Below are 25,738 nucleotides of genomic sequence, written 5' to 3'. Positions count from 1 at the left end.
AGCGCATCATGCAGGCATTACTCGCGGAACCGCCGCTGACTTACAACGCGGCGCGCGCCGGTCCTCCCACGTCCGGAAAACCGCCGCGATACTTCTGCACGATCTGCGGCTACTGGGGCAAGATCCGGTGTCGGAACTGCGGGGTGCGGACCTGTGGGCTAGAGTGCTATAAGGTGCATGAAGATTCGCGGTGTGGAGCGTTCTTTTAGATTATTGACCGGACCGATTGAATTTGTCTTGCGAGGATTCCTGAAGTGGGAGAATAGCGGGAAAGAAAAAACACGCGCTCGCTTCTCTCAACTGATTTGATATTCTGTTCTGGCACTGTCAGAGCCAAGGTTAGCTGTGTTTGTATTGTATAGATACCCCATAAGCGTTCTATTTTTGTTATCTGTTATATGTATGTACTGTACTATGGAAAGATACTGGTGCAGTCACGCCAGATGAACAAGCATATCATCTAATGAATGAATGAACGAATGGACCGAAAACCAGACAGATAAGATAAGAACTACCACTTCTTTATTTGTTACATACATGCAAGATGAATAAATAGACAACAGATTCCCTCTCAGTAGTACTAGGAATGTAGAGTAGCATCCGGAATACAATGCAAAAAGCAATACCAGCCAACCAAGCACAGCAGACAACAGCAGCAGGGTTAGTTACTGGTTATTGGCTAACATTTCAACCAAATCCCAGCCCTCCGCTCCGACTCCCTTACTTCAAACATGACCTGTACACCCACAAACAGCGCCGCGCAAGCACCGACCAGATACGCCACGCCGGCATACGACCCCACGATTCCCGCCAGCAGGCCCTTGAGGCCGTCGAGCCCCAGCGCGAACCCGACCAGATTGGCCATCATCATCATGAGGATGTTGCCCACGGCGCCGATGCCGCAGAGCACGCGGTACGTCGTCGGGTGCGAGCGCCACCGGTGCGGCGGGAAGAGCATGCTCGCGATGACTTCGGGGAGGACGAAGAGCGTGATTAGCCACCCCCACATCAGCAGTCGGAGGTTGATGTCGTGCCAGACGGCGACGAAGGTGAAGACGGTGAGGGCGTTGAAGATGCGGCGGGCTTGGGAGAGTACAGCACTGGTGGTGCTAGATGATGATTTGGCGCCGCGAGAGCGTCCTCCTCCGCCGAGAGGAACGTACAAGTATCGAACCACCCAGCGGTTGAAGGAACGGTGCCAGGCTCGCCAGAAGGCGAAGGCGGAGTAGTTGTTCGACATGCAGCGCACCATGTTCTCGGGAGGGTCCATCCCATCCACAAGCGCCCATAGCCTGAAGAAGCGCCACGGGATCAGCAGCTTCAGCCAGATGATGTGAAGATTGAAGAAGCCCAGCATGCTGAGCTGGCCAGGCGTATAGAGGGACCAGTCTGGCGCTGCCTTTGAGATGGCCACAGCGTAGATGTAGTGAAGGACAAGCTCCATGCAGAGTAGCGTCAGGCAGAATCGGATGCCATAGAGAAGGGTGCGGGTTGGGGTCACGGCTGGTGACGGGTATCTTTGCTGGGAGATGTAATCGTTGAACGTGAGGATGGGTCCCGTCAGGTACAGTGGTGAGTACAGCACGTATGCGACATAGTATAAGGGGTTGAAAGACGACGGATCCGCTGGAATCGACACGCGATCGCGTTCCGACAACGAGGCGGGATCTAATTGCTTCTTCTTAGGGGTGTCAGATCGGATTCATCCTGCGCAGGGCAACTTGCTCGACATACCTCGATTGGACTGCTAGACTGATAGTCAAGGCTCCAGTAGTAGTCCATGTTGAAGCTGATCATGCGGAGAATGGTGACTTTGAACAAGATCTGCCACCGAGGCATCAACCCGCCAAATCCGTCCAGCCATTGAGCCCAAGCAACAAGCCGAGGTTCCTGACCTGGAGACCATGTGTCGGCTGGGGTGAGGACATTTGCAATGCTCGCCAATGGGTAGCCATCACATAGCTCGTTCGCAAATAGAACACCAACGTTGAATATCCACGTAGCTGCGGGGATATAGCGTCGAGGTAGGTCCTTGGCGATTTTGTAATTCAGGTACAGGATCAGCAGTATCTTAATCGCCGAGATGCCATGGAGAGCGACGATGAAGAAGAGCGCAAAATAGTAGTCAAAATATGTCCTCTGCTTCAGTCGAGCGTCAGCAGCGGCGGCAGTTGCGGTCGGCTTAAGCCCCTCGAACGACGACTGGGGCTGCACGGGCAGCAAATGATCGTGGACACGACGGAGGAGAGGATGGACAATCAGCAGCACGAGGAGATACGGGATGTTGTCGCGAAAACTCGAATACTGGGCATCTGAATTGTCCTGTGATCCGGCAGAATGCACATTAGCAAGCACCCTACAGCAGGAAGGCGACAAGGATACTCACGACTTTGCGGCCGGGAATCCATCCAGGAGACAGTAGATGCGAGTAGGTGGGATAAGTGGGGTGACTCTCTATACGAATTGTCAGTGAGTGTCTGCGAAGGAGAATGGCAATTCACGGGTGGCATAGAGGCCACAGACCTTGCGAAACATCAATGACCGTTTTGAACATCAACGGCACGACCGTGATGAAGACAAAATAGTACACGAAGAACTCTGGCGTCTTCCATTTTGACGGCGAGGCACCGTTCGCAATCTCGTGCGACCTGGCCACTTTCTCAGACGATGACGACGGATCCCGCGCCGATCGCGTGTCAGCCGCCTTGAGGGGCGTGTTGGCGGAAACGGTGAAGCGAGTGTCGAGGGTGTCGAGGGAGTAGAGCCTCCGCAACCATTGAAGGAGACTCATCGTACTGCCAGCATTGCGAGCGATGTCGCTCACAAAGTCGTTGAATAATACAATTTGACGGTCTCACGTTCAGCACGGAGATGACAATGCACGCAAGCCAGGGGCTGCAGCATCTCATTGGCCAACCCCGGAATCTGGGCGAGCTCCACAAGAACTATATTAATCTTATACTCCCACTTGCTTCCTTTTCATCACGTTGATTTACCATTCACAAAACTAATGGATTTACTATCATCTAATAATCCGCTATAGTTTTGCTGGGTACAATCAGTCATGACATCACAGCAATCAGATCGTCAAGTCATGCCTCCAGGCTCTTGGTCACCACTGCTCTGATTCCTTTCGAGTCGAGCTTGGGAACACCGACAAAAAAGTCGCGAGCAACTCGGACATCGTCCACCGTCGTCTCAAAGTTCTCAAACTCAAATCTCCGCAGCACCGTCGCGAGCGTCAGATACAACTCGGCATATGCCAGACTTCGAAGGAGTTGGGTTAGCATCCGTCACCACGAGAGCTGGAGAAGAGAAAAAGAGAAATGTCTGACGTACTTGATCCCCACGCATTGCCGACTTCCTTTCGAAAAAGCCACTAGATACCGGTCAAGACGGATGCCCTTTTCCTGTGCTTCAATCCATCTGTCCGGTTTGAACTCTAGCGGATCGGGAAACACCGCTGGGTCCATGTGGACGAAGTAGTTTGATTCACTAACTGGGGTCTGCATGCGAGGTAAGTTAATAATGCAGAAAAAAACTTTTCCACAGCGTCATATCGTAACCTACATGTGGAGGGATTTCCCACTCCTTGTATTTGATTGGTTCGTGGGCCACGCGTGGCAGACGGGTTGTCACGCCGTGCATATGTCGGAGACCCTCGCTGATCACTGCCGTCTGACCTGATATCAGCTTGCAGTCCATGAGCCAAGTCAGAGTCTGTTAATGGGGGTTTACCAAATACGGTAGTGGTTCAAGACGAGACAGCAAGCTTCCGCCCTCCGGTTTTAGCGGCACACCAGAAAGCTCGTCGCGAAGTTTCTGGAGTTTCTTTTTGTCCTGTAGCAGATAGAATGTAATGATGCTCAGCGTCTTTGCCGTCGTTTCGCTCCCGGCGCCGACCAAAGTTTGGCCCTCGTCTTGCAGGCGATCGGCGGTCTTCTCCTCGTCAGGGAGATCACTGTCGAGGACGGCTTGGAAGATAGTGCCAATGGCCTTCTTGCCCTGGCGGTTGTTCTCCAAAGTGGTTTCAACCTGCCTCCGAATCATACACTGCCAAGACACCAATGCGGCTGCTTTCGGGTTTAAGCGTTTCAAGATAGACAGAGGGGTAGCTTTCAGAATGGGAAGAGCCCAAGGGAATTGGCGCAGGAACACGCCATTTGCAGAACCGCCAACAACGGTTTCCTTCCACTCAAGCTTGAAATCATCCTCGGCGAGATAGTTGTAGCTTTCACCGTAAGCATAGTGGGTGATAATGTCCATTGTGAGCGCCATGTAGGCAGCATCTAAGCGAATGACCTCCTTGGTCTTCACTGCTGCAGCAAATCGCAGGCAAAGACGCTCGACTTTGTCCCATATTAACGGCTCCGTGTTGGCCACGGCTCGCTTGGAGAAATAGGGATTGAGGGCTGATCGTTTCAAACGGTGAAGGCTGTGAGACACGGTTGCGAAGCTCGATGTTGGAGCGCCAGCAAGAATCGTCCAGTTGGCATATTTGTCCCGCTTCTTGGACGCGGGGGCATAAAGCTCTTCGTAAAAGTCTGAGTCTCGGATGTGAAGCTCATCTGGGTTGATCCGAATTATAGGGCCTGTTTACGCAAGGTGAGCTACAGTTCGGTACATGTATCCTTGCTGGGAAACTATGCAGGATTCCCGGGCGTCATGTAACTACCATATCTGTCATGTAACTCTTGAATCTTCCAGATGAACAAGCCCCGTCGAACAACGTCATGGTAGAATTCGTACCACCCAGTCACGGCCGCGAGCTTGGGCCCGGGAAACTTGGCCAGAGGGTGGAAATAGAGCCGGTAAATGGCTCCCGACAGGAGATATAAAACCCACGCCGCTAAAGCAGCCAAAGAGATATTGACCAACGATGCTGACATGGTGAGTCTGACCTTTCACAGTGTCTCTTCCCCAATGACCACACCGGCCAGGGACCGGAATGTGTAACAGCGGTCAGAAGTATAATCGAGGAGATCATCCGGGGACGAATAATTTCGAGCACTCATTGTGCCGTGGTCTGTCACGGTTAATTAACTGGGGCTTCCTCTGAGTCCAGATCTTCGACATCAGCGAGAACGATAGCAGCGCGCGACTATGGCAACAAACCTTTTAGCTCGTGGCACTAAGCCCGCAGCTACGGGCTTTCCCGTGCCCTTAACTTTGTCCGCTTGACCCTGGGGCAGTTCGCAGGATGATAGTTGGCTCACAGCAGTGACAGCACGGGGTTTGCGCCTAGTTAGGTGGTTCTCGTCCGATTCCCCGAACCAACAGAGCTGCACAAGGTGGAGAGGCTCTTGCGCCTGAAGAAAGATATCTGTGAAAAATGAACTAATGTATTGGCCCCCGATATCATGTGGCTATGCGGCTCATTGGCAGATCTAGCTGTCATTGGAGAGGTTCTGTTGCGAAGAGGAAGACACTATCACGACAGTCAGATAATCTGTCACCAGCAGCATGGAAGACAGGGATTATTGGTTTACAGACTTGCGAAGTTGAGGTCATGCACGTGCGGGGTTCGTCTGGGTTCGCCAGGGCTTAGGTCAAAATAAAACGTGCTTGATAAAGCGATGCCTCTGGCTGGCGCAATTAATACTCCGTAATAGCGGTGCATGTACGGAGTACGTACGTACAGTACATGTACTATCGCAGAACGGTGAATAAAGGGGGACACTTTTTAGAGACCTTGTCACGACAGAAGCTCGCAGCCTCGTAAATATTTCTTGTGATCGTTGGCAATGGAAAATTCTTGACAAAAATGGCCGATGGCACGATTCCAAATGAGCTGATTGAAGCCGATGTGAGTAGGAGTTGAGTGGGACTCGTCTACGAAACGGCATGTTGCTTTGACTTTTTCTTGTTTGCCAGCCCGACAGCAGCGACGAGCTTGAAAGCATCGACAATACAAATACGAAAACGGCCGTACCTACCATGCATATCGCTCGGGATTCCGTACGGCCATCTTTTCGCCCCTTGTGTTCTTGTCGACTCGAGGCTGATGATACGCGCCAGGTCCTCCCTAATGACCAGAGAGAACAAGACCGACTAGATCTCTTCCACCATGTTTTCTGATTATCACTCAATGGGAACCTGTGCAGGACGCAGTTGACGAATCCCCAGAAGATCCGTGATGTCGGCACTAGGACGGGGATCTGGCCATAGAGAGTAAGAGAGCAGTTCCTGCGTGATTCGCTCGGCTGATCATTAATAGGGTGTTTGCAGTGGGCGACGAATTCCCGTCAGCTGAAGTGATCGGAACTGATCTTCTCCGATTCAACCTGGCTGGTTCGTTCATTACATTTCTTGCCTGGTGATGAGATGACCTTTCTAAGTGATTCGCAGGGTACCACCGAACGTTCGTTTCATACTGGACGATGCCACACAAGACTGGTAATTTCCGAGAGAATCCTTCGATTTCATCCACGTCCGTGGCTTGACGGGAAGCATTCGAGACTGGACCCGATTCCTCGACCAATGCTATAGGTAAGTCCGGTATTGTATGTACCGTACATTGATGTCGAAACCTCCAAGCTTTCGAATCCTCCAAACTGCTCATGCTGACCAACACCTCTTCTTTGTGTATAGGCACCTCAGACCTGGAGGAAAAATCGAACTTTCGGAATGCCGCACGCATATGGAATGTAATGACGGCACTTACCCTGAGGACAGCTTCACGTTCAAGTGGATTGTAAGGACATCATCATCAGCCTTCGGACTTGATCGACCTATTGTTTCCCTCTCGCTAGGCTGAATTTAACAAGATCTCGCACGCGAACGGCATGATTTTCGACATGTTCCCAAACTTTGAGAGCCTCCTCCGCGACGCCGCGTTTGAGAATGTTGATATCTTGGAAAAAGTATGTCCCATAGGCACATGGCCGAAAGATAAGAGACTCAAGGAGATTGGCCGCTATTTCCGTGCGCAATTCTTGGACGGTGCCGTGGACAGCTATTCCCTGGCCCTCTTCACACGCTACGGCGGCTGGTCGCCATTAGAGGTGCAGGTGCTTCTGGCCCATGTCCGCGACGAGATCAGGAGCAACAAGATGCATGTTTATACTCACTGGTAAGGAGCCATTGTTCTGAGTCGAGATTTCATAGCCTTGCTTTCTGACAGTGAGTAGCTCGTTTGTGACAGCACAGAAACCGTCGAGATAGTCAGGGACCTTTCGATCCCACGCTGTAGATTGAATGAAATGAGTGCGATCACTGAGAAACGCGCTCACTGTGGATGTAATTCGGTTGAAATCATGGGTTTGATCTTTGCCATGCCAGCATAATTGAGGAGTTGATGAGGGTAGAAACAGATCATGAATTTGAACTTTGAGCAAGCAAATTTGTATATGTATGTACAGTACATACCCGTCAATTCGTTACATCGTAGGAGTTCTTCCTGAGTAGATCCATAAGAATTCACTTTCTCATCCAGGTGATCACCTGACCACCGCGTCCCCGGTCCCCCTCTGCCCCGCCACTCAGGTGAAGAGGAATCGGGAATTAACTTCTGATGTGAGGATGCTCCACACTATAAGCGCGACTATGAATGATATCAGATTGTTGACAACATCAACCTGCCTCAACACGCATTCTTCGACAGCGTCACTACCATACATACGTTGCAAGACCTTCCATCTACAGAGTACAGAGTACATACACCTGGATAGGACTCTGGGAAAACAAGTAACTGAGGTTGATACTGAGCACCGCTTTCATTTCCATCAACCGTCATGGCGATCAAGCGTGTACGTCTATCTCCTCTCTCCTACCAATCTATCATAGGCCTGCTGGATCCGCCCTCCAACGTTTCAACTTCCGTCCCATTCCTAATCGAGACATACTATACTGACTAATGGAATCGATCAGGTTGCGTTTAAAGTTCACGGAACAGTTCAAGGTACGTCTGTATCCCGCCCACCGAGTACTCACAGCATTCTTGCCGGGAGAAACTAACTGTTCTTTTGTTTACCAGGTGTCAGCTTTCGGTATGGCTAGAGATAGGATCCTTTGATTTTCACATAATAATTAGCCTTCTGGAGTCTTCTGTTTCTACTCAGCTGTGCAGTTATTTGCTAAATGTCATTCTCAGGGACTTTACCCAGCGAAAGGCCAACGGCTACGGCGTCACTGGCTGGGTGAGGAATACCGATGACGGAAAGGTAAGTGTATGTGATCGTTTCTCCTAAATCAGCTTGGTTTTGGCCCTTTCTTGAATCTTCACATCAATTCAGCCATCTCACTTCGACGAGAGAAAAGACATAAAATGAAGAAAGAAGGCCAAGTTCCATGCTGATCCATCTCATGTACATATAGGTAGAAGGCGAAGCACAAGGCGAAGAAGAATCACTTCAGAAACTTCTCCAGGACGTCAACAAGGGACCACGCCTTGCGCATGTCGTCAAGGTGGAGAAGAAGGACATCGATACCCAGGAAGGCGAAAGCAACTTTGTGATTCGGAGATGAAAAGAAACTTCCCGCATCAGATCTGATTCTTCTTCATTTTAGTCAGGTTTTTTCAACGATTAGGAATGGTTAATTGAATTGATAATAATCAGTTCTGGACCATACCTATCCTATGTCATAGAGATGGATGGATGGTAGCTTCCCCCTCATGTGGCTCTGACTCCACCGTCTTCTCTTTCTGCCCGTGGTATGTACGGAGTAGCTTATGTGGTTTATTATGCATTATGCATAGTATCTCCTTGCTGGTGTAAGCCTAGGCGTTCTCCACTCTTCGCAATCACTTGAATTTTGCCAGTATCCCCTCACCATCACCATATTATAAAAACTTCAACTTCCGCTTTTGCACACTTTCATATGGTTGTAAGAACAAATTCGTGAAATCTGTCCACCCCCATATATGAAGAGATATATACCCAATAAATCGGCAAAGGGATTGAATATATGGTAAAAAAAATTATATGTTATCAAGGGGTGTATTCAGTTAGAGGGGTAAATATTAGTAAGGGATACTAGGTGAGAATTATGGCAAGGAATAGAAACTACATTGTAGTAGGTAGGTACAAAAATCCCAGGAAGAACAGGTATTTTCTCTTCAACCCAGTTGAGCAAAGCAAGACCTGCATGCAAAGCTTGTAATTAACATTATCAGAAACTCCATGCATATGATGCTGGCCTACCTACCTACCGACTAGGTAGCTGCAGAGTTGCTAGAAGCGTTGGTTAGGAGGTAGTAGCTGTGAGTCTCTTCTCTGACATGTGAATCGTGATGTCATTGTCTCAGTCCGCGAATGAGGAGTACGGATACCTGATTCGGAATCTGCTACGAACCAATAAAATAGCCCATGAAACAAAACTCCCTTTTTTTTTGAGTGCATTTGCGCACGTTTCTTCTTTTTTTTTTTCACCGATTGCTATATTTGACTATCTACCTTAGGTAGGTATGGCCGTATCTGCGGATCGGATGATCATCTTCGAGAAAACGAGGAATCCCGATCCCGATAATAATGTTGGAAGGGAAAGGCACCTCCCGAATTATTCTCGCCCTTGAGTCAGACCCTCAGTAGGGAAGAGCAGGAGCTGAGGGATGCTGCTGAGTCATGAAAATAATCCATTATTCTCCCGCAATCTCCCGAGGGTCATGTGCATGCAGCGGGTATGGGTACTATGGTAAGCATACCGTAACGGGGCCGCAGATCGCCGCGTTTTGTCGCGGATTGTTTAGGACAATACACTTGCTGGAGGGATAATGGGGAGGGTCTGGAATTTCTTTCCAGTTGCGACGGATCGAGGAAGATCTTCTACATTTATCGCGCGATCGACGACAGGTCTTTTCTTGGCCAGAAAAGGCCAGAATACCCGAGTGTTGAGGCGGTGAAATTTCCTGTAATTATGAAAATCGGGCCGGGAAGTCGGCCCGTTTTGAGTCAAGACTTTTCCAACACAGCCGCTCTGGAAGACTGGATCCCGGGACCCGACCCGAGCTTCGGGACTGTGGACACTGGACAGGGCTGTGGAGACACCTTAGTCAGGCTTCCCTGGGCCTACCGTTCTAGGTAAGTGTATACAAGCTTCCAGCACGAATACCCGACATGACCCCGAGTTAGGATGGAAGGTTCGATGTTTTCGATTTAAAGAAGATTATTGTTGGTTTGCTGGCCCCTGGTCCTTGTTCCTGTTCTTTTACGTGGCGTCGTGGTCAAGTGATGTCAATCAAGTATATTTTCTAGATAGGGGATGACTACGACAATATAATATCTTCCTTCTATTTATACTCTGATATATCACCCGTACCCAAGGTCTATATATATACCTGTGACGCATGGGACTTGAATAAATAGCATCGACGTTGCACTCCTGAACAACGATTCCATCCATCCTTGATCAATCATCATCACAACTTGGATACATATCGACGAGGCATCAATCTGATCGACTTCACCACTTCGCTTGAGATATCTTAACAGACGACTCACATGTACTCGACCACCGCTACGGTGCCCATGAGGGCTGCCTCAGCCCTCCCAAAGGTTGGCACGCGTGCTCCCGTCGTCCTGGGAGGCCACATCAGTGCCTTGAGAACAACCGGATTGCGTGCCAGCAGCTTCGTTGCCTACAATGACATTGCACGAAGGAGCAGAGACGACAGAAAGCGCATGTTTTCCTCCACGCCTCGCACGCAGCTCAAGGAATTCTTCCCCAAAGTAGAGACGAAGCAGATCGTGGATGTCGAATCGGGCTGGGAGCATCCTGTGTAAGTTCTCCCTGGGAACTGAGCAGATCAATCAATTTAATGGACTGCCGCTGACGTTTCTGTCTGCATTAGATACACCGACAAAGAGATGCGTGCCATCCAGTATGCTCATCGCGAAGCGCGCAACTGGCAAGACAAGATCGCCTTGTTTATGGTTCGACTTCTCCGTTGGGGTATGGACACAGTAACCGGATACCGCCATTCCCCTGAGGGCAAGCAGCTGCCCAAGAAATTCGAGATGACCGAATGCAAATGGCTTACCCGCTTCATCTTCTTGGAGAGCGTGGCTGGCGTACCGGGTATGGTTGGAGGAATGCTACGGCATCTCCACAGTTTGAGAAGAATGAAGAGGGACAATGGATGGTAAGGCATCTCTTCCTCACCATTGCTGATCACTGTCCACTAACAGCAGAAAATAGGATCGAGACCCTTCTCGAAGAAGCCTATAACGAACGAATGCACCTTCTGACCTTCATGAAAATGGCCGAACCCGGCATCTTCATGCGCCTGATGGTCCTTGGCGCACAGGGTGTCTTCTTCAACAGTTTCTTCATCTCCTACCTCTTGTCTCCGCGTATCTGCCACCGCTTCGTCGGCTACCTCGAAGAAGAGGCCGTCCTTACCTATACCCGGGCAATTGAAGAAATTGAGGCCGGCAAGCTGCCGAAGTGGAAGGACATGGATGCCCCGGAGATCGCCGTCAAGTACTGGAAGATGCCTGAGGGACACCGCAAGATGCGCGACCTGTTGCTGTACGTGCGTGCGGACGAGGCGAAACACCGCGAGGTGAACCACACCTTGGGCAACTTGAACCAGAAGACAGATCCGAACCCGTACGTGGCCAAGTTCCGGGACACCAACAAGCCGCGTCCTAGCAAGGGAACAGACCTGGTGAAGCCAACTGGCTGGGAGCGTGATGAGGTGATCTGAATTGATTGAACGACTCCTGCTGTCTTATTATCTCCTTTCCTTCTTTCCTTCTTTCTTTCCTCTCCCGTATTGGAATCTCATTTCTTGTTCTGTTGACAGTTTGTCATATACCTTCTGACGACTGCTGGATTGTTCCTTTGCAAGCGAGCACAACATGGCGTTGACTTGTTTCAATTTTTGGTTCTCTTTCCTGGTCGTGCCTGTACGAGTCGTGTGTACTGTAGATAATTCATTCATCTCACGACTCTCCTCTCTGGTTATTTCACGATTCGGTGAGGACCGACATTCAGACGGCAAAATATGATATGACTTGCTAGCTTGGCTGGCAGAGATTCTGAAACTGCATCATCAGTGTACGGAATCCGTTTCCGCAAATTGTCTCCACGTCCTATAAGTTAATACAAGACAAGAGATCGATTTTGGACAGTCCCAAGCAATATCAGTCATTTAGTAGAGATGATCAGGTCGACGACAACATCAGGCAGATTGCAAATATTTAGTCAAACGGCATCAGACTTGCCTGGGCCGGGGGCCATGTGGAAACCCCAAGAAACACCTGGGCACAGGCGAAGTGGAGGCTGAGTCACGTGTCTCGACGCTGGTTGGCTCATAGAGGCGGGGTGGGCCAGGGGCAGAAGCTTCCTCAACTTGGCCAGATTATTTATTATTGGGATGACTATTCTCCTGGCTTCCAGGCTTCCAGCACGTTGCTGGGTGATGAGGATTCCATCGCGATTTCTTCATTTCGGTATTATTAATTGGCACCAGTCTATATATATCCCCAGACACACGTGTACATTATTAATCTTGCGGAGTTGTGTTCCTCGGTTGCTAGCCCAATGGTACTCCCGGGTGCCTGAGTCGGATCTCCCAACCTTCTTAAATAAGAAGTTCAACTTAAATAATAATAACTTTGGAATTAAATTACCCCCGCAACCACTCCTTCAAGTCTGTTGCAACGGTTATTATTGGCTTGCCAGCTCGTTCTTCTGGAACTCGGTTGGTTGAATCGTATCCCGTCGCCGCGTCCCAATAATCCTAATTCTTTATTTAGCCCCAAGTCAACTAAAACAGAACGCGAACCGAACCCCGAGGCTCAACGTGCTAATTTCCCCCCTTTGACGACACGACAACACACGAGACACGACACTGCCTGCGATCTTACACCGTCGACTGCACTTCTTGCCAGGATCCAGATGTGGATGTGTGGGATTGAATGACAGAAGAATTATCACAATTGTTCCAGAACATTCTTATTCTATCCTCAACAGCCGAAATTCCCCCTCTTAAGAGTTCAGAGAATCTCGAGCCGAGTCTCTCCTCAGCCGTTCGTTCTGCCTCTTCGCCAGTCAGATAGATCACGTCATGGAGGACAACATCGAGACCGAGTCAAGGTCATCTCTTCGCTCCCCGTCGCCCTCTCCTTCGATCTCCGTCACCCCGGCTGCCTCAACATGTCCCTCGCCGGATCGTACCTTCTCTACGGTATCATCCGTATCCAACTACTCCGGCAACTCGGGAGATAACAGATATTCCATGATCTCCTCCGCCTCCACCGCCTCGCGAAGACGGGGCTATATTCGCACTCACGGCGCCGAATTCGCGGAATCGGCCAAAAACCGAGAGAGTGTGATGTGTCTGGGCAGCATCGCCCACCTACAGTACTACTTCGCAAGGACGGGCTTGCTGGATGGTAAGGGGGGGCGGGGGATGCGCCCCGGAAAGAAAGGGCAGAAGGAGGTCCCGAAGGTCATGCTCACGCCGGAAGATGAGCAGGACGGTCAGCAGGGCCCTCAGTTTGGAGAAAATTTGGTCGATAGTCCGGATGAGGAGTTTGCCGATTCCGACGATGGCGCCGTTTTCGATGATGACGATGAAGTCATGCTTCCTCCGACAGTGAGCACCTACAGCGTCAAACCACACAACGTTCCCCCTCCACCCGACTTGCAGGCCCTCCGGAAGGACCTGGTTGAGGCGCTGGACAAAGCCTCATTGAGTGTCCAAGCCTCCGCAAACGATGCCCAAGCGCGTCGGAATTCAAAGTCTTCGCAAACTACTCTTGCACCGCCCCCTGAGGGGACACCTGCAGCCTCGGCGTCCGGCCAAGATCCCTCGGCGAACTCTACGACAAAACCTATGGGCTGGTATGAGGTCCAAGGGATGCAAATTCTGGATGTGGTCACGCTGGCCATTCGAGCAGCCCGGATATATTATACCGCCCACGAGCGACCTGATCGCCTACACAGTATCAAAAGTGAGAACACTCTCCGAGAGGAGCTCTTCGCGGTCCTGGACGTGTTGAAAGGCTGGGCCCAGCGGAACTTTGCGGGAGGTCTGAGGAACGACGAACGAGCGGCGATCCTGGACTGGATGTCAGGAGTCTTGATGATTCTGGACGAGGAGCGCCGTCTGGAGGAGCTGGAGGCCCAGGAACGAGCTGGCTGGACATGGATGCACGGCGACTGGACTGGCCGGGAGCGGGAACGCGAAGAACTGTTCCTCCAGACCTTGATGAAAGGCGCGGGCCCCCCGCTGCCTCCGTGGACGCCTCCGGATGACGGCCCCCTGCCGACGCCGATGCTGGAGCGACTCCGGGACGGTCGAGATCTCGTCCGCATGCACAATCAGGCGGTCCGGAAGTCTCGACGGTTCTTCGGCGAGATCAAGCGCTTCCACGAGGACATCGCTAAACCCTACCGTCGGGCAGAAAACATCCGATACTGGAAGAAAGCAGCCGAGCTCCGCTGGGAGACCAAACTCGAGATGGACGTCATGGGCGTAGTCTACGGCACCAGTGATGACGCGTGGCGGCAGTTTGATGCTGCCCTGCTTGCCTGGTGCAAAGGGGTTCGCGAGGAGATGACACGAGACTGGCGCGACGACCCGAAAGCGTCCGCAGCTCACGATTCTGCCTCCGTGACTCCCGAAGCAGATGGCTTGGCTGGAGGAGTCTGAAACGAGGAGAATGGCCGCTGACATTATATTATTCTGCCTATGACTCGACATGATTGGCACCACGTAGCTTCATTTTTTCGTTTCACTAGATACCCGTTTTCATTTCACCAGTTTTTGTTTTTTTTTTCTTTACCTTGTTCATTTCCTACAAGGGCCTTTTGCATGTTCCGGGCGTTCTGTCGAGGCAACATGGGATACTGACTTCCGATCCAAATGGATTGTTTCGAACCCGTTTCGTTAACCGTGGATGGCGTTGATTGGAACCCAGTCTATCTCCACACGCATGTATGTACATACATACGATTCCGTATAGTAGTATATAGACCCACCTCCTCGCCATGAGGGATATCCAGCACACGAACTACTTGGTCCCATAGGAGGCGAGAGGCTGTGCTGGCAGTTAGGCAATCAGATCAGATGGGAAGCCTTATGTTTGAGAGATAATATAGAAACAGAATGCTTTCTAGTAGAAGAGTTCTGAAGAGTTCATGGAAGGTCTGATCCGACGATCGTTTTGGTCTAATTCGAGACTACGCTTTCAATAGTTTGCTTAAAAATAATTATGGGCTCCAGCGAACGCTGGGATGCCCAGACCGCCCCCCGACGCGGAGTGCGCCTCCTCCCTTTGCCTTTACTGTCATTCCTCCTGACGAGCCGGTTCAGTGTGTTGCCCAGCCATGTAGATCGGTACAGTCGCTCACTCGCCATCCGACAGCGCGTCCTCGAGCCCGTTGTTGACAGATTCAGGTCGTATCGGGTCTTGGGGCCGTGTGAGCCCGCTGCACGCCCACGCGTTCCCGCCAACATTCCAGCTGGCGCTCGCTGCCTCTTTGCGCCACCAGCTCAACCGATCACCTCCACGGTCACTGCCATCAGCCACTTCCACTCGCTAGCAGCATCGACATCCGCAGACGCAGACGGGACTCAGGGTACGGGAGGTTGCTGCAGGAGCATTGTATCCATGCCCGCGATATTCCCCGGCTCTGGCTCCCCTGCGACGACGACGACAGAATCCACCTGCACGAACACCACCGCCTCTGTGTCCGCAGCTGGTTCTTCATTGAAGTTGTTGACCAAGAAGTTGTCCGCTCCGCAGCTGTCCCCATCCTCCTCCTCCCCCTCTGCAACCTCGCCGAAGCAGGAATCCTCTCCATCCTCTACGCTCGTCCCCAGCGCCTTGTCCCGACGGTTCAAGTCGAAGGGAGACAGCAGCACCAGCAAGGATCAGCCCACAGACGAGCCGCCTCGCACGTCAATTTTTCGTCGACTGTCCCCGGGCCTGGCAGCGCGTGTCAAGTTACTGGACGGATCCAGAAATTCTTCGCCCCCGTCTCGCAGCCGGAGTGCGGTAGGGAGGATCCCGGAGGAACATCTTCGGGAGTTGGACAGTCTCCACCAGGACCTATCCATCAAAATCGAGAAACGGGGCCGAGCTTGGACCCCAGCTCTGACCAAGCGGGAGAGAAGTGCCCCCGGTTTATTGACCTCGCAGATAAGAGAGGACAGGAAGGAAGCTGTTCCGACGCTTGCATCGCCTATTGAAGATCCAATCGTCACGATCAAACCTGCGTCCCATCCCGATCCTACGGACTCTACAACTACGTCTACACAGGAATTAGCTGTGAACTCTTCTGACGATCCCACCGACGCCAGTGTATCCCAGAGTGCTGCGCCGGCTATGGCCGCGGTTGAACCGGTGATGGCGCCGCAGGGCGTTTCCGCGGAGTCCAACTCTACGGACCTGGAAGAATATCTCAAACGCAGCACCCTTGAAGATGCGGATCAGCCCCCGCCCCCTCCCCCTAAAGACACGCCTCCTGCACCGTCGACACCATCGTCGGCGAATGTACAATCGTATTTCAACCCTCTAGGTCTCCATCGTGCAGAGTCGATCTACTCCTTCTCTCGAGCATCATTCAGCAACCAACTGTCCCAGCTCACTTCGATCAACCTTCCGCAGCCGTCGACACTCAAGTCGAGCATCACATCCATTCCGAACGCCCCTGCTGCGGTGAAGGCCCTCAATGGAGCCGCAGAACAGATACAGATATGGATCAACAAGGCTGCTGAAGTGCTGAATGGGTTAGATGCAGAAGACGACGTGGAATGGGCCGCGGCAGCTGGAAGGGAGGGCTTGGATGAAGTGGATAAAGCCGTCACGAAGTTTGAGAGCTTGGTCAATGTCTACGTCAAGGCTATTGAAGAAGTGCAGTTGCGGGACGATATTGGGAACGTCACCGCCGATGATCTGAGGACAATCGTGTCCCAGATGGAAAACACATTGAAGAACTGGGCCCAGATCAGGTCACAGCTCAAAGGAGTCAAGGAACAAGTGGAGCTGGCCATGGAATGGGAGGAACTGTGGACGGTCGTCCTGGGCGATGTTGGTCTGGAAATTGACAACCTCAGCCGGCTGATCTTTGAAATGGAGGAAAACAGGCACAAGACTCTGGCCGCTGAGCCGGAAGCCGAGCCCAGTAGCGGGTTAGACATCAACGAGCTTGAGACGATCGTGGAGGAATCGCCATATCACGGGACGTCATCGTCAACAAAGCGAATCAGTCTGGGCCCCTTCTCGACGAGTTCTACGTATGACACCACCGCCGCTTCTGCTACGAATAACCCTCACGACGACGCGAATCTGATGCAGTTGTTTGCGCGCATGCAGCCCCTAAGGGCTTCATTGGACTTTCTTCCCATGCGAATTTCGATGTTCCAATCGCGAGCGGAGAAGCTGTTTCCAACGGCCTGCGAGGAATTAGAGGATCGGAGGAAGAGATTGGAAAAGAGTTACAAGAAGCTCGAGACCGACGCCGAAGCCCTGAGGCGGGAATTGGGCGAGGACCGATGGATCCTGGTCTTCCGAAACGCCGGCCGACAGGCGCAGAAGATGTGCGAGTCGGTGGAACGAAGCATTGGGAAGCTGCAGGAGTCGCTGGAGGCTGGTGATCACGTCAACAATCCAACGACTATTATGAAGAAAATCGAGAGCTACGAGGCCAAGAAGATCCACTACGTGCCGGCCATCGATAGAGTGATGTCGATCATCCAGAAAGGCGTCAACGACCGCCTGACGGTCAACGGGGAGATCCTGACGTTGCTTTCGGACATGAAATCGAGGGTGGACGCTCTCAAAGCGAGCATGAAAGTGATGGATTCGTTGCTCGAGGAGACGCCCATCAGCAAGAGCCAACAACTTCGCGATTCCATATCCAGTATCATCACGATGGACAGTCCTGCGACAGGCAGCAGCGCCGTCGGCACTCCTGGCAGCTCACCGGCGTCCTCGGTCATCCTGAACGGCAACGGTGGCATGCGTGGTTCGACGCAGAATGTTGGCAGCTCTAGCAGACGAGGCAGTTCTGTCGGTAGCACCACCCGATCGACCTCGACCACGAAAGCCCGACGATTGTCTGGTCTGCCGCAGCCAAGCTCGTCGACGAATTTGAACGTGCGAAAGTCGTCCATCCCTCGCGCGTCAGTCACCTCCCCGACGTCGAGCCACCACAGCAACCTGTCTGTGACTCCGACGTCAACGTCGCGGGCTGCGCGCCGTCATTCGGCGACTCCCGCACCCAGCAAACCGCGCTGGAATAACAGTGCGAACACTAACGACCTCGACGTCGGTCATAACTTCAAGCCCCTTACTCTCACCACTCCGTCTCCCTACCGAAAAGAGCCAAATCCTCCTCGAAATTCCCGATCCGTCTCGTCGACCCTTCCGGTGCCCAGTCCGTTGGGTCGTGCGACCTCGCCCGGTGGTGCGAGGACCCCCAGCGTGGCTAGTAGCCGTCCTGCCAGCCGGCTGACTGTGTCGCCGACCCCGGAACGTTTCAGGTCGAAGTCGTCCATGGGCTCCGTTCTGGAACCGCCGTCGTACAGCAAGCTTCGGAAGCAGCCATCTTGCTCAGGCCTCGCGACGACCCCTCGGAGTCGACAAAGCTATGCGGGGACGCCAGCCACTCGAGTCGACCAAGACGGAGGAGGGACTGCTGACGGAAGCAAGCCAGCCCGACCGGGGACTGCTCTGGGCCACTCCAGTCGGCGCAGCAGTTTGATTCCTCAACCCAAGCAGCAGGCTCGCCATTCGAGACTTGATGAACGGCCTCCATGGAGATGATCTCAGATGATCCTGACGAAATTTTCTTTCCTGCAGAACAGAATACATGTCTGTTTGTTTATTTATTCATGGCCCTTCTCCCTTTGACTGGGTTTGTTTTCAGCGTATCTGCTTGTAATCCACCATTTCGTCTGCGAATCTCTATTGAGGATCTTTCTCTGGTGGTTTATCTTCATCTCGAAGCCAACCTCTCACATCACATCACATTACATCACATTATTTTTTTTCTCTTCTCTGGAAACTATCCTCTGTCGCTTTTATTGCCAGATTTCTTCCAGCTTGTATTACCTTCCCTTTTTTTTTTTCTTTCTGCCGTCCTTGTACTTTCTCCTATGTGATGTCACGCCAACTGCTTGCTCGAGTAGTCTAGTTTCAGTTTGTCTCGTTCGATTCCCCAGATGCAGTCTGTCTTGTCTTGTCTCGTTTTGTTCGCATATATTTGCGAGTCTTTTCATATGGGTATTGTTTTTAGTACTATTCATATCGGACTTTCTCACTTCTTCATATTTTTTTTCTTTGCATGTATGACATGGCCTTGGCGTCCGGTAGGCTCTTGTCTTGCCACCTCACCTATTCCCTCTATCTTGTCTGTCCGTTGTGCGAATGATATTCGCGGCGCCTGTTCAGTTGACTTGGGGCATGCTCAAAGTTGGGTTATCTTCCTTCTGAAAGAAAAAGTTCGGTGGAGTGCATTGCATGGCTTGGTCAAGGAAGGAAGATATCGGTCTCGAGTCTCAAACATTGTGTCTGTCTTGACGGGCGTTACTACTTACTAGTTTTCCATTGCTTCCTCCGGACAACCAAGATGCCGTGTCATGTCATCAGCTGCTGTAAATAGATCATACAGGTTATTTATTCAATACATCGCCTTGTCATTGTCATTGTCATACCTTGTTTTCCTTTCCATAAGGAACGAAGTCATCGACGGCAGAAGAACTTACTGAGGTAGACAAGAATGATACATGAAACCGCTCTTCTTCTCTCATCGAGTTGCGAATGCGTACATCCATCCCCTCTAGGTTTAGGTACAGTACTGTACCTAGGTAGGGTAGTTTTCCAGTGAAGGTACACGGGTACCCTCTTAGTTAATTATATGTCACACTGGTTAGTAGCATAATTTCGATTCCCCTGCTCCTTGGGACCACGCCTTAGGTTTTGTTTTTGTGTCAGAGGTATGTAGTATTAGTGGACGATGATGTGTTTGGTTCCGACTTTTTTTTTTCTTTCTGTTTTCCATGAAATGAACTATTATTACCTACCTAAGGTTGGTAGGTAGGTAGGTAGGTAGGTAAGTAGGTAGGTTAAGTTCAGCCTTACCCCGTATATGTAATGTAATGTAATGTAATGTAATGTATGGTATGTACATGATGAAGCGCACATGATCGATTTGCTCGATTATTAACATGTTCTACGGATTTGTTCTGAGCTTTCTGTTTCTTAATTTCCTAGGGTTGAGAACAAAAAGGTCTAAACTTTTTTTTTCTCTCCAGCCCAGCCCAGCCAGCCAATTCTTGAATACAGAGACATACATAGATGTATGTATGGGTTGCATCGTGTCGTACAGTACATAATCTACACACAAGGAAGCAGGGATCTCCTAGCTGAGGAAGTCAGACTGGTAAGATACGTTAGTATCGATGGTCAGTATGGTGTTGTGGTGAGGAAGGTGAGAAGGGGGGGGGGGGGGGTGGAGACCGATAAGGGCGTAACACCCACAATGATATTTCAATTAAATTAAAAGAAAAAGTACCTAATGGCGCAGTGAATGTTACGATAATGAATACTACGTGGCATGTTTTTTTTTTCAGGCAATATACTTCAAGGCATTATTTGATACCATGTACTTGAATTGCATGGAGTTAGAGATGAAGATCATGGCATTCGAAACAAGCTCCGACGTCGCATACCGCAACTTGTCTTGACTGCTAACTATGTTGTCCCAAATGGAAAGGTCACGGACTAGAGACAGACCTTCTTTCTTCACTTGGAACATCCCTGAATCTCATTGGAGCGGAGTTGAAGTTATCCCAAGTGTCTGTCCCCTCACCTGTAAGGATCTCGGATGCCCGAATCTCAGATGGAAGCACGAAATCGCCCTTGATGATTCCAGCCTTTTGCTTGGCGGTACGGGGGTCAGTTTCATGTAATGTACAAGGAATCTGAAAGTTTTGAAACATGATGGCTTGAGACGTTGGATCGGATGGCTTTCCAAGACACAAGACGGAACCAGACCAACTGTCAGCAGGAGATGCCGGTTCAGAAGTCCGCCAGAGGATACATGCATTTTGTGTATGATACGTAGTGTCCCACATGTACTGTGTGCCACACACAGTGGCATTTCGCAGAGCCGATGTATCTAACGTGCCGTCTATAACCCTCCATACGCCTGCGGATGCGTTCAGACGGACGGCATAGACTCTGGATCCACTCAATGCCTCGGAATAGCTCGCCCATTCTGTAATGCGAGGATAGCCAGGAGGACTTGACACCTCAGGAAGAGCGGTATCAGTGGTAAGAGAGAGATCGTGAAGATAGCCTTGTAGGTAGGGCAGAGATCGTGACGGACGATCATACGTGTGAGTAATGGTTCCTATCTTGAATCAAGAGTAAGTAGAGTTCTGGAATAGGATCAGATTATCGCACTATCTTTCGGTTCCCACCCACAAGCCATACCACCTTTCCGATAGGGGATCCCGAAGGAGGCTTCCTCAGCATCCCAATAGCTGGAGCCTGAGGCTGTGGGCGTGGGGAACGAAACCGACGCAGAGCTTCCTTTGCGCTCAAAATCCAGCTTCCAATGTATTTAAGGGCATTGAGTGGATCGGGTCGCTTGACAAAACCATGTGTGACTGTGGTAATAACTTCTTGACCCTGTGGCATCCTGAGTTTTAGGCCAAGGCAACCTGCAGATTCGCCAGCATCTGGCATAACAGCAACTTGAAATCCAGTCGTGACCGGTTCGGTGGCAAGTTGGATGTTCATAACATCGAAAACCACGTGTAGACTTCCAACTTCTAGAGGCCACTGTGTGCGATACGCCTCTGCGACATGAACCATACTCTTGAATAGAACCACCAGAAACCCAGAGACAAAGATTTGGACTCCCACTGCCTTTGGAAACAATTCTCTAAGACTGTCCAGATGCGAAGCAGTCAAGAACTTTCTGGGGTTAAGGTCTGTTCTGAAATGGAAGTCGACGCTGAACGTCGATCTCAACGGGAGCATCGAATCGGAAACGAATTCCTCGTGGCCGGCAGGTCAGAGGTGGATGGGGCGGCCTCCAGCTTCTATCTCAGAAACTGGAGAACAGACAAGCCAAAGCGGAGGTCCGAACTCCGATTCCACTACATAAACCAGCGGAACATTGGCGAAGGCACGATGGTGTGTTCGAATCAGTTGCTCATTTTCTGGCGTGATCTCCTCAACTAGTCCCGCCCGGAATGCTGCAGCATCACCAAAGCCCCAATCTGTACGCGTTGTGACTGAATCCAAGGTCAGCAGAATTCACATTTGTAAGTATATTAGGGGCAAATAATGGCATGTCTTACCAGGAACAAGTCTGCGGTGCCATGGGTTGCGGGATCGATATGTCCCGCCAACGTCTTGGTCTGCTTCTGGGATGGGCGGATACTCGTATTGAGATGCGAGAGTAACTCGTCGGCGCTTGGCCTCCATTGCAACGACGATTAAAGGAGAAGCATGGAGAGGAAGAAATTTTCAAGCTGCGTCAAAAAGGCACATTCTGTCCTGTCACCTGAATTTAGGACGGGCAAGTTAGGCAACTGCACGGGAAACAACCACAGACATGGCTTCTCAACCCTTTTTGGGCCTTCCTGCAGGCGTGGCTTCTGCGACTCATGTATGACTCCGGTCCTTGCACTGGAGAAATTTCCACCCAGGTTACACCCAGAGACAGGATCCTTAGGAAGGCGACGTCGTCTGTGATATTGATATCAACTTTTCGAATTCGGACAGACGGTCACCCAGATAGGAAGGCGGTCAACCCTCTAGCGTAAACCTTCTTACCAAGTTGAGGACCCACAGTAAGCTTTTTAGGGATAGTATAGAAAATAGCCTCCTTAACTTGTCATAGACTAGATAATTATTCCTAGGGTTAGGGGTTTTCATGTGACCTAAATGAGCTAGTTTTCTATTCCGAACTGTACATGAATATCGATAATTAACAGGCAGTCAAGTCTAGAGTTTGACAATTGATTGCATGCCCGGAACTCTGAAGAGTTGTGTCTTACATTTCTTCTTTCTACAAAATATATAGACATATACCTAGGCATATGGCTACCTAGCTGCCAGGAGAATATATAATATAATATAAGAAAAAAAAAACAAAGTCACACTTCTATCATTTTCAATCAAATTAATTGCATGGTCAATCACCTAATTTCCTCCCATAAATCAACGCATCGACCAACTCGTCGCTGTTCGCCAGCCGCGCGGCACCCGGGACCCGGCCCAGCACCGTGAAGCCGAGCTTGTCCCAGATCCGGATCGAGGCTTGGTTGTTGGCGAAGACGAGGTTGAAGACGGAGTATTTGTAGCCCTGTATGCAGGTGGTCAGTCATGATTAGATCAGGCATATATATTTCGTCAGGGGTGAAATTTATTCTGATTCTGATTTCAGACAGATGGCAAAAATTCTAACACACTATATAAAGTAGGGACTAAAGTATGGCTACGTGTAAATAGGCTTCTGGACTTACCAATTTGGGTGCATATTCCAGGTACGTCCTCCCCATGACCAGGCCGATCCCTTTGCCGCGGGCAGCGGTGCAGGTGAGGAAGCCTGCGTTGCAGACGTGGGAGCAGCGGCCTGTATAGCATTAGTATTAGCATAGATCGTGATACAATGTGAAATAAGCAGAACGAAAAGGGGAAAACTAAAAAAGAAAAAGAAAAAAAAGAGAGAGAGAGAGAAACTATATCATGCAGTTCCCTCTTTCACAACGTAAGTAACCACGTAAGTAAGTAAGTAGGTAAAGACTAACCCGGATAATTCGGCTTAATATAAAACGTCCCCAGACACTCCTCTTCCCAGTTCCTCTCCTCCTCGCGGCTAATCTTCTCATCACTCCCTCTCAAGACGACTACCGCAAACGTCCCGAACCAGTACTCGGCAAACTTCTCCAGGGACAGGGGCTCCTCCATCGGATAGGTGCAGCCGCGCTCGATCTCGGCGCTGAATTCTCGGTGCAGGAATTTCACCAGTCCGGACGGCAGACTCGCTGCGCCGTCGATCACCGGGTACAGCGTGACAGAGGTCGAGCCATCCTTCAGCACGTCGTGGCGAGGTTGCAGGGTCGGGGCGTTGTGGCGGTGGGCTTGGGGCGCGGGGATGGGGGGGTCGTGGATGTTTTCGAGGATGGAGCCGGGCATAATGACTTGTTACTACAGGAGCCACTAGGTGATATAGCTGTGTTGGATTTTTGTATATTGAAGGGATTGTCTGTACAGTTCAAGATAAGTCTATTTATGCGCACCGACTCCTCCTGGATGGATCCATGTAGATGGAAGGGCGTGAATTGACGAATGGTATGACCTGTGGGGAACGGCGCGGGGAACAGAAAAGAATCCGGATGGAAGGTCCTCGTCTGAATTGGGTTTAGTCAGCCATGAGATCGAACCACCTTACCGAGATAGGTAGCAGGTAGAAATGTGGGGATAGCTGGGTAGCTTATATCGATAGATTGTCCTCTGTACAGAATATAACCATCCAATCGGTATTCACGGTTTTTACCCTTTTATTTTATTTTTACTATGGCTACTTTAATTTATATAGTCTTACTATGTAATGGCCCCTCAACAGTTACCTAGAAACTGTCAGATATTATTTCTATGGGAATCGTTAGTTTATATAGTGAGGGGAAACATCGGATAAATTCAAGGACAAATTGTATACAGAGTAGTCAGATTTTCCCTAAAGGGTTCTTTTTTCAAGGACATATCAAGAAAACAAATAAAGAAGAAGAAGAAGAAGAAGAAATTATTCTACCCAGTATGGCAACGAACTCACTTTAAAATCAAGACAAAAGTCGTGTCGTTGATAGAGTAAATAAATCTCCAGGCTCGTTACAGCTAGAGCTATAGCTTAGCTACAGCTACAGCTGCTCTTCTGACGAGAATAGACCCTGCAGATACTGCACTCCGTAATCCAGCAACCACCCGACGCATCTCGTGCACCCATCTGTCACGTGCCTCAGGCACGAGGTAGTAGCTTCTACTTCTGATATAGGTACCTAACCTAAAGCCTTTCGGGTTTAGCCACTTCCCTGACCTCGCCAGGTTCGAGGCGTGCACTAAACCTATATAGAAAATATCAAGCAGCACGGTCAGGACATTGCTGCATTAAATCTGCAGTAGAAGATGGAAAGAAGGAGAGGAAGACCTGCGGGGTTTGGGCCCTTGTTGGGGAAACAAAAAAAAAGGATGTTTCATACGACTATCGGACGACCATGCTCACGAATGAAATCGATTTTCCCTATTGTAGAGGTACTAACCTGGTCGAAATGTTCTGAATAAGCGGATTCTGTGCACTTCAAAGCGGGAACACTAGTTGCCCGACCGACCGATTCCCCAGTTTGAAATATTTGCGAACTTCATTGATTGGACGTTTTTTTCTCTTTCCACTGTGTAAATCAGGCACCTTGGCCGAGTGGTTAAGGCGACACACTTGAATTCTTAATAGAGATGTGTTCCCTTCGGGGGCGCAAGTTCGAATCTTGCAGGTGTCGTTTTTGCAATTTTTCAACAAGCCAACCCCCCTTTTTTTTTTTCTAAAGAATTTTACATGTTTTGTCCGGTTGTTATTTTCTTGTTGCTATGGTAAAAAAGAAAGACAATTTTCTTAAGACCATCAAGCCCCCCGCGAAGCTCGTGGTCAGAACCCTCTTAGTCAGCACCTGTTGACAAATTTATGTAAGCATGCCACAACAAAAATGAAATCTGCTGCGTACTCCTACAAATCCCAAAGCCTTCATGTCAACCGGATAACAGGGGTATCA

At 50.3% G+C, this 25,738-nt stretch overlaps 9 protein-coding genes and 1 non-coding gene across 10 annotated transcripts; 4 read left to right on the top strand and 6 right to left on the bottom strand.

Annotated features, from left to right (window-relative positions):
- Window positions 1–679: 679 nt before the first annotated feature.
- VTN77DRAFT_6564 (uncharacterized protein) lies at window positions 680–2,791 on the bottom strand (the record flags this gene model as incomplete). The annotated part of the gene is made up of 4 exons (XM_069422856.1): window positions 680–1,678; window positions 1,735–2,322; window positions 2,387–2,454; window positions 2,524–2,791. The coding sequence occupies 4 exons, from the start codon at window positions 2,789–2,791 to the stop codon at window positions 680–682; spliced, it is 1,923 nt and encodes a 640-aa protein (XP_069281474.1).
- A 301-nt stretch (window positions 2,792–3,092) lies between these two features.
- VTN77DRAFT_6563 (uncharacterized protein) lies at window positions 3,093–4,889 on the bottom strand (the record flags this gene model as incomplete). The annotated part of the gene is made up of 5 exons (XM_069422855.1): window positions 3,093–3,267; window positions 3,340–3,506; window positions 3,571–3,678; window positions 3,739–4,592; window positions 4,676–4,889. The coding sequence occupies 5 exons, from the start codon at window positions 4,887–4,889 to the stop codon at window positions 3,093–3,095; spliced, it is 1,518 nt and encodes a 505-aa protein (XP_069281473.1).
- Window positions 4,890–5,245: 356 nt separating this feature from the next.
- Window positions 5,246–5,511, bottom strand: VTN77DRAFT_6562 (uncharacterized protein; the record flags this gene model as incomplete). The annotated part of the gene is made up of 2 exons (XM_069422854.1): window positions 5,246–5,428; window positions 5,494–5,511. The coding sequence occupies 2 exons, from the start codon at window positions 5,509–5,511 to the stop codon at window positions 5,246–5,248; spliced, it is 201 nt and encodes a 66-aa protein (XP_069281472.1).
- A 2,222-nt stretch (window positions 5,512–7,733) lies between these two features.
- VTN77DRAFT_6561 (uncharacterized protein) lies at window positions 7,734–8,466 on the top strand (the record flags this gene model as incomplete). Its single annotated transcript, XM_069422853.1, has 5 exons — window positions 7,734–7,748; window positions 7,870–7,900; window positions 7,976–7,988; window positions 8,093–8,162; window positions 8,317–8,466. The coding sequence occupies 5 exons, from the start codon at window positions 7,734–7,736 to the stop codon at window positions 8,464–8,466; spliced, it is 279 nt and encodes a 92-aa protein (XP_069281471.1).
- Window positions 8,467–10,969: 2,503 nt separating this feature from the next.
- Window positions 10,970–11,647, top strand: VTN77DRAFT_6560 (uncharacterized protein; the record flags this gene model as incomplete). Its single annotated transcript, XM_069422852.1, has 1 exon — window positions 10,970–11,647. One exon carries the CDS (start codon window positions 10,970–10,972, stop codon window positions 11,645–11,647), a length of 678 nt encoding a protein of 225 aa, XP_069281470.1.
- Window positions 11,648–13,012: 1,365 nt separating this feature from the next.
- On the top strand, window positions 13,013–14,602 carry VTN77DRAFT_6559 (uncharacterized protein; the record flags this gene model as incomplete). Its single annotated transcript, XM_069422850.1, has 1 exon — window positions 13,013–14,602. The coding sequence occupies one exon, from the start codon at window positions 13,013–13,015 to the stop codon at window positions 14,600–14,602; it is 1,590 nt and encodes a 529-aa protein (XP_069281469.1).
- Window positions 14,603–20,674: 6,072 nt separating this feature from the next.
- On the bottom strand, window positions 20,675–21,947 carry VTN77DRAFT_6558 (uncharacterized protein; the record flags this gene model as incomplete). The annotated part of the gene is made up of 2 exons (XM_069422849.1): window positions 20,675–21,316; window positions 21,366–21,947. The coding sequence occupies 2 exons, from the start codon at window positions 21,945–21,947 to the stop codon at window positions 20,675–20,677; spliced, it is 1,224 nt and encodes a 407-aa protein (XP_069281468.1).
- Window positions 21,948–21,980: 33 nt separating this feature from the next.
- VTN77DRAFT_6557 (uncharacterized protein) lies at window positions 21,981–22,397 on the bottom strand (the record flags this gene model as incomplete). The annotated part of the gene is made up of 2 exons (XM_069422848.1): window positions 21,981–22,204; window positions 22,271–22,397. The coding sequence occupies 2 exons, from the start codon at window positions 22,395–22,397 to the stop codon at window positions 21,981–21,983; spliced, it is 351 nt and encodes a 116-aa protein (XP_069281467.1).
- A 712-nt stretch (window positions 22,398–23,109) lies between these two features.
- Window positions 23,110–24,113, bottom strand: VTN77DRAFT_6556 (uncharacterized protein; the record flags this gene model as incomplete). Its single annotated transcript, XM_069422847.1, has 3 exons — window positions 23,110–23,280; window positions 23,441–23,550; window positions 23,726–24,113. The coding sequence occupies 3 exons, from the start codon at window positions 24,111–24,113 to the stop codon at window positions 23,110–23,112; spliced, it is 669 nt and encodes a 222-aa protein (XP_069281466.1).
- A 1,262-nt stretch (window positions 24,114–25,375) lies between these two features.
- On the top strand, window positions 25,376–25,468 carry VTN77DRAFT_t26. The gene has a single exon. It is a non-coding gene; the product is annotated as a tRNA-Ser (tRNA).
- The last annotated feature ends 270 nt before the right edge of the window (window positions 25,469–25,738 follow it).

Source organism: Rasamsonia byssochlamydoides (assembly GCF_041956645.1).
Source record: "Rasamsonia byssochlamydoides strain NRRL 3658 unplaced genomic scaffold VTN77scaffold_5, whole genome shotgun sequence".
In the NCBI taxonomy this organism is placed as follows: Eukaryota; Fungi; Ascomycota; class Eurotiomycetes; order Eurotiales; family Trichocomaceae; genus Rasamsonia; species Rasamsonia byssochlamydoides.
The sequence above is the reverse complement of the archived record's forward strand: the minus strand, read 5'-3'. Positions and strand labels throughout refer to the sequence as shown.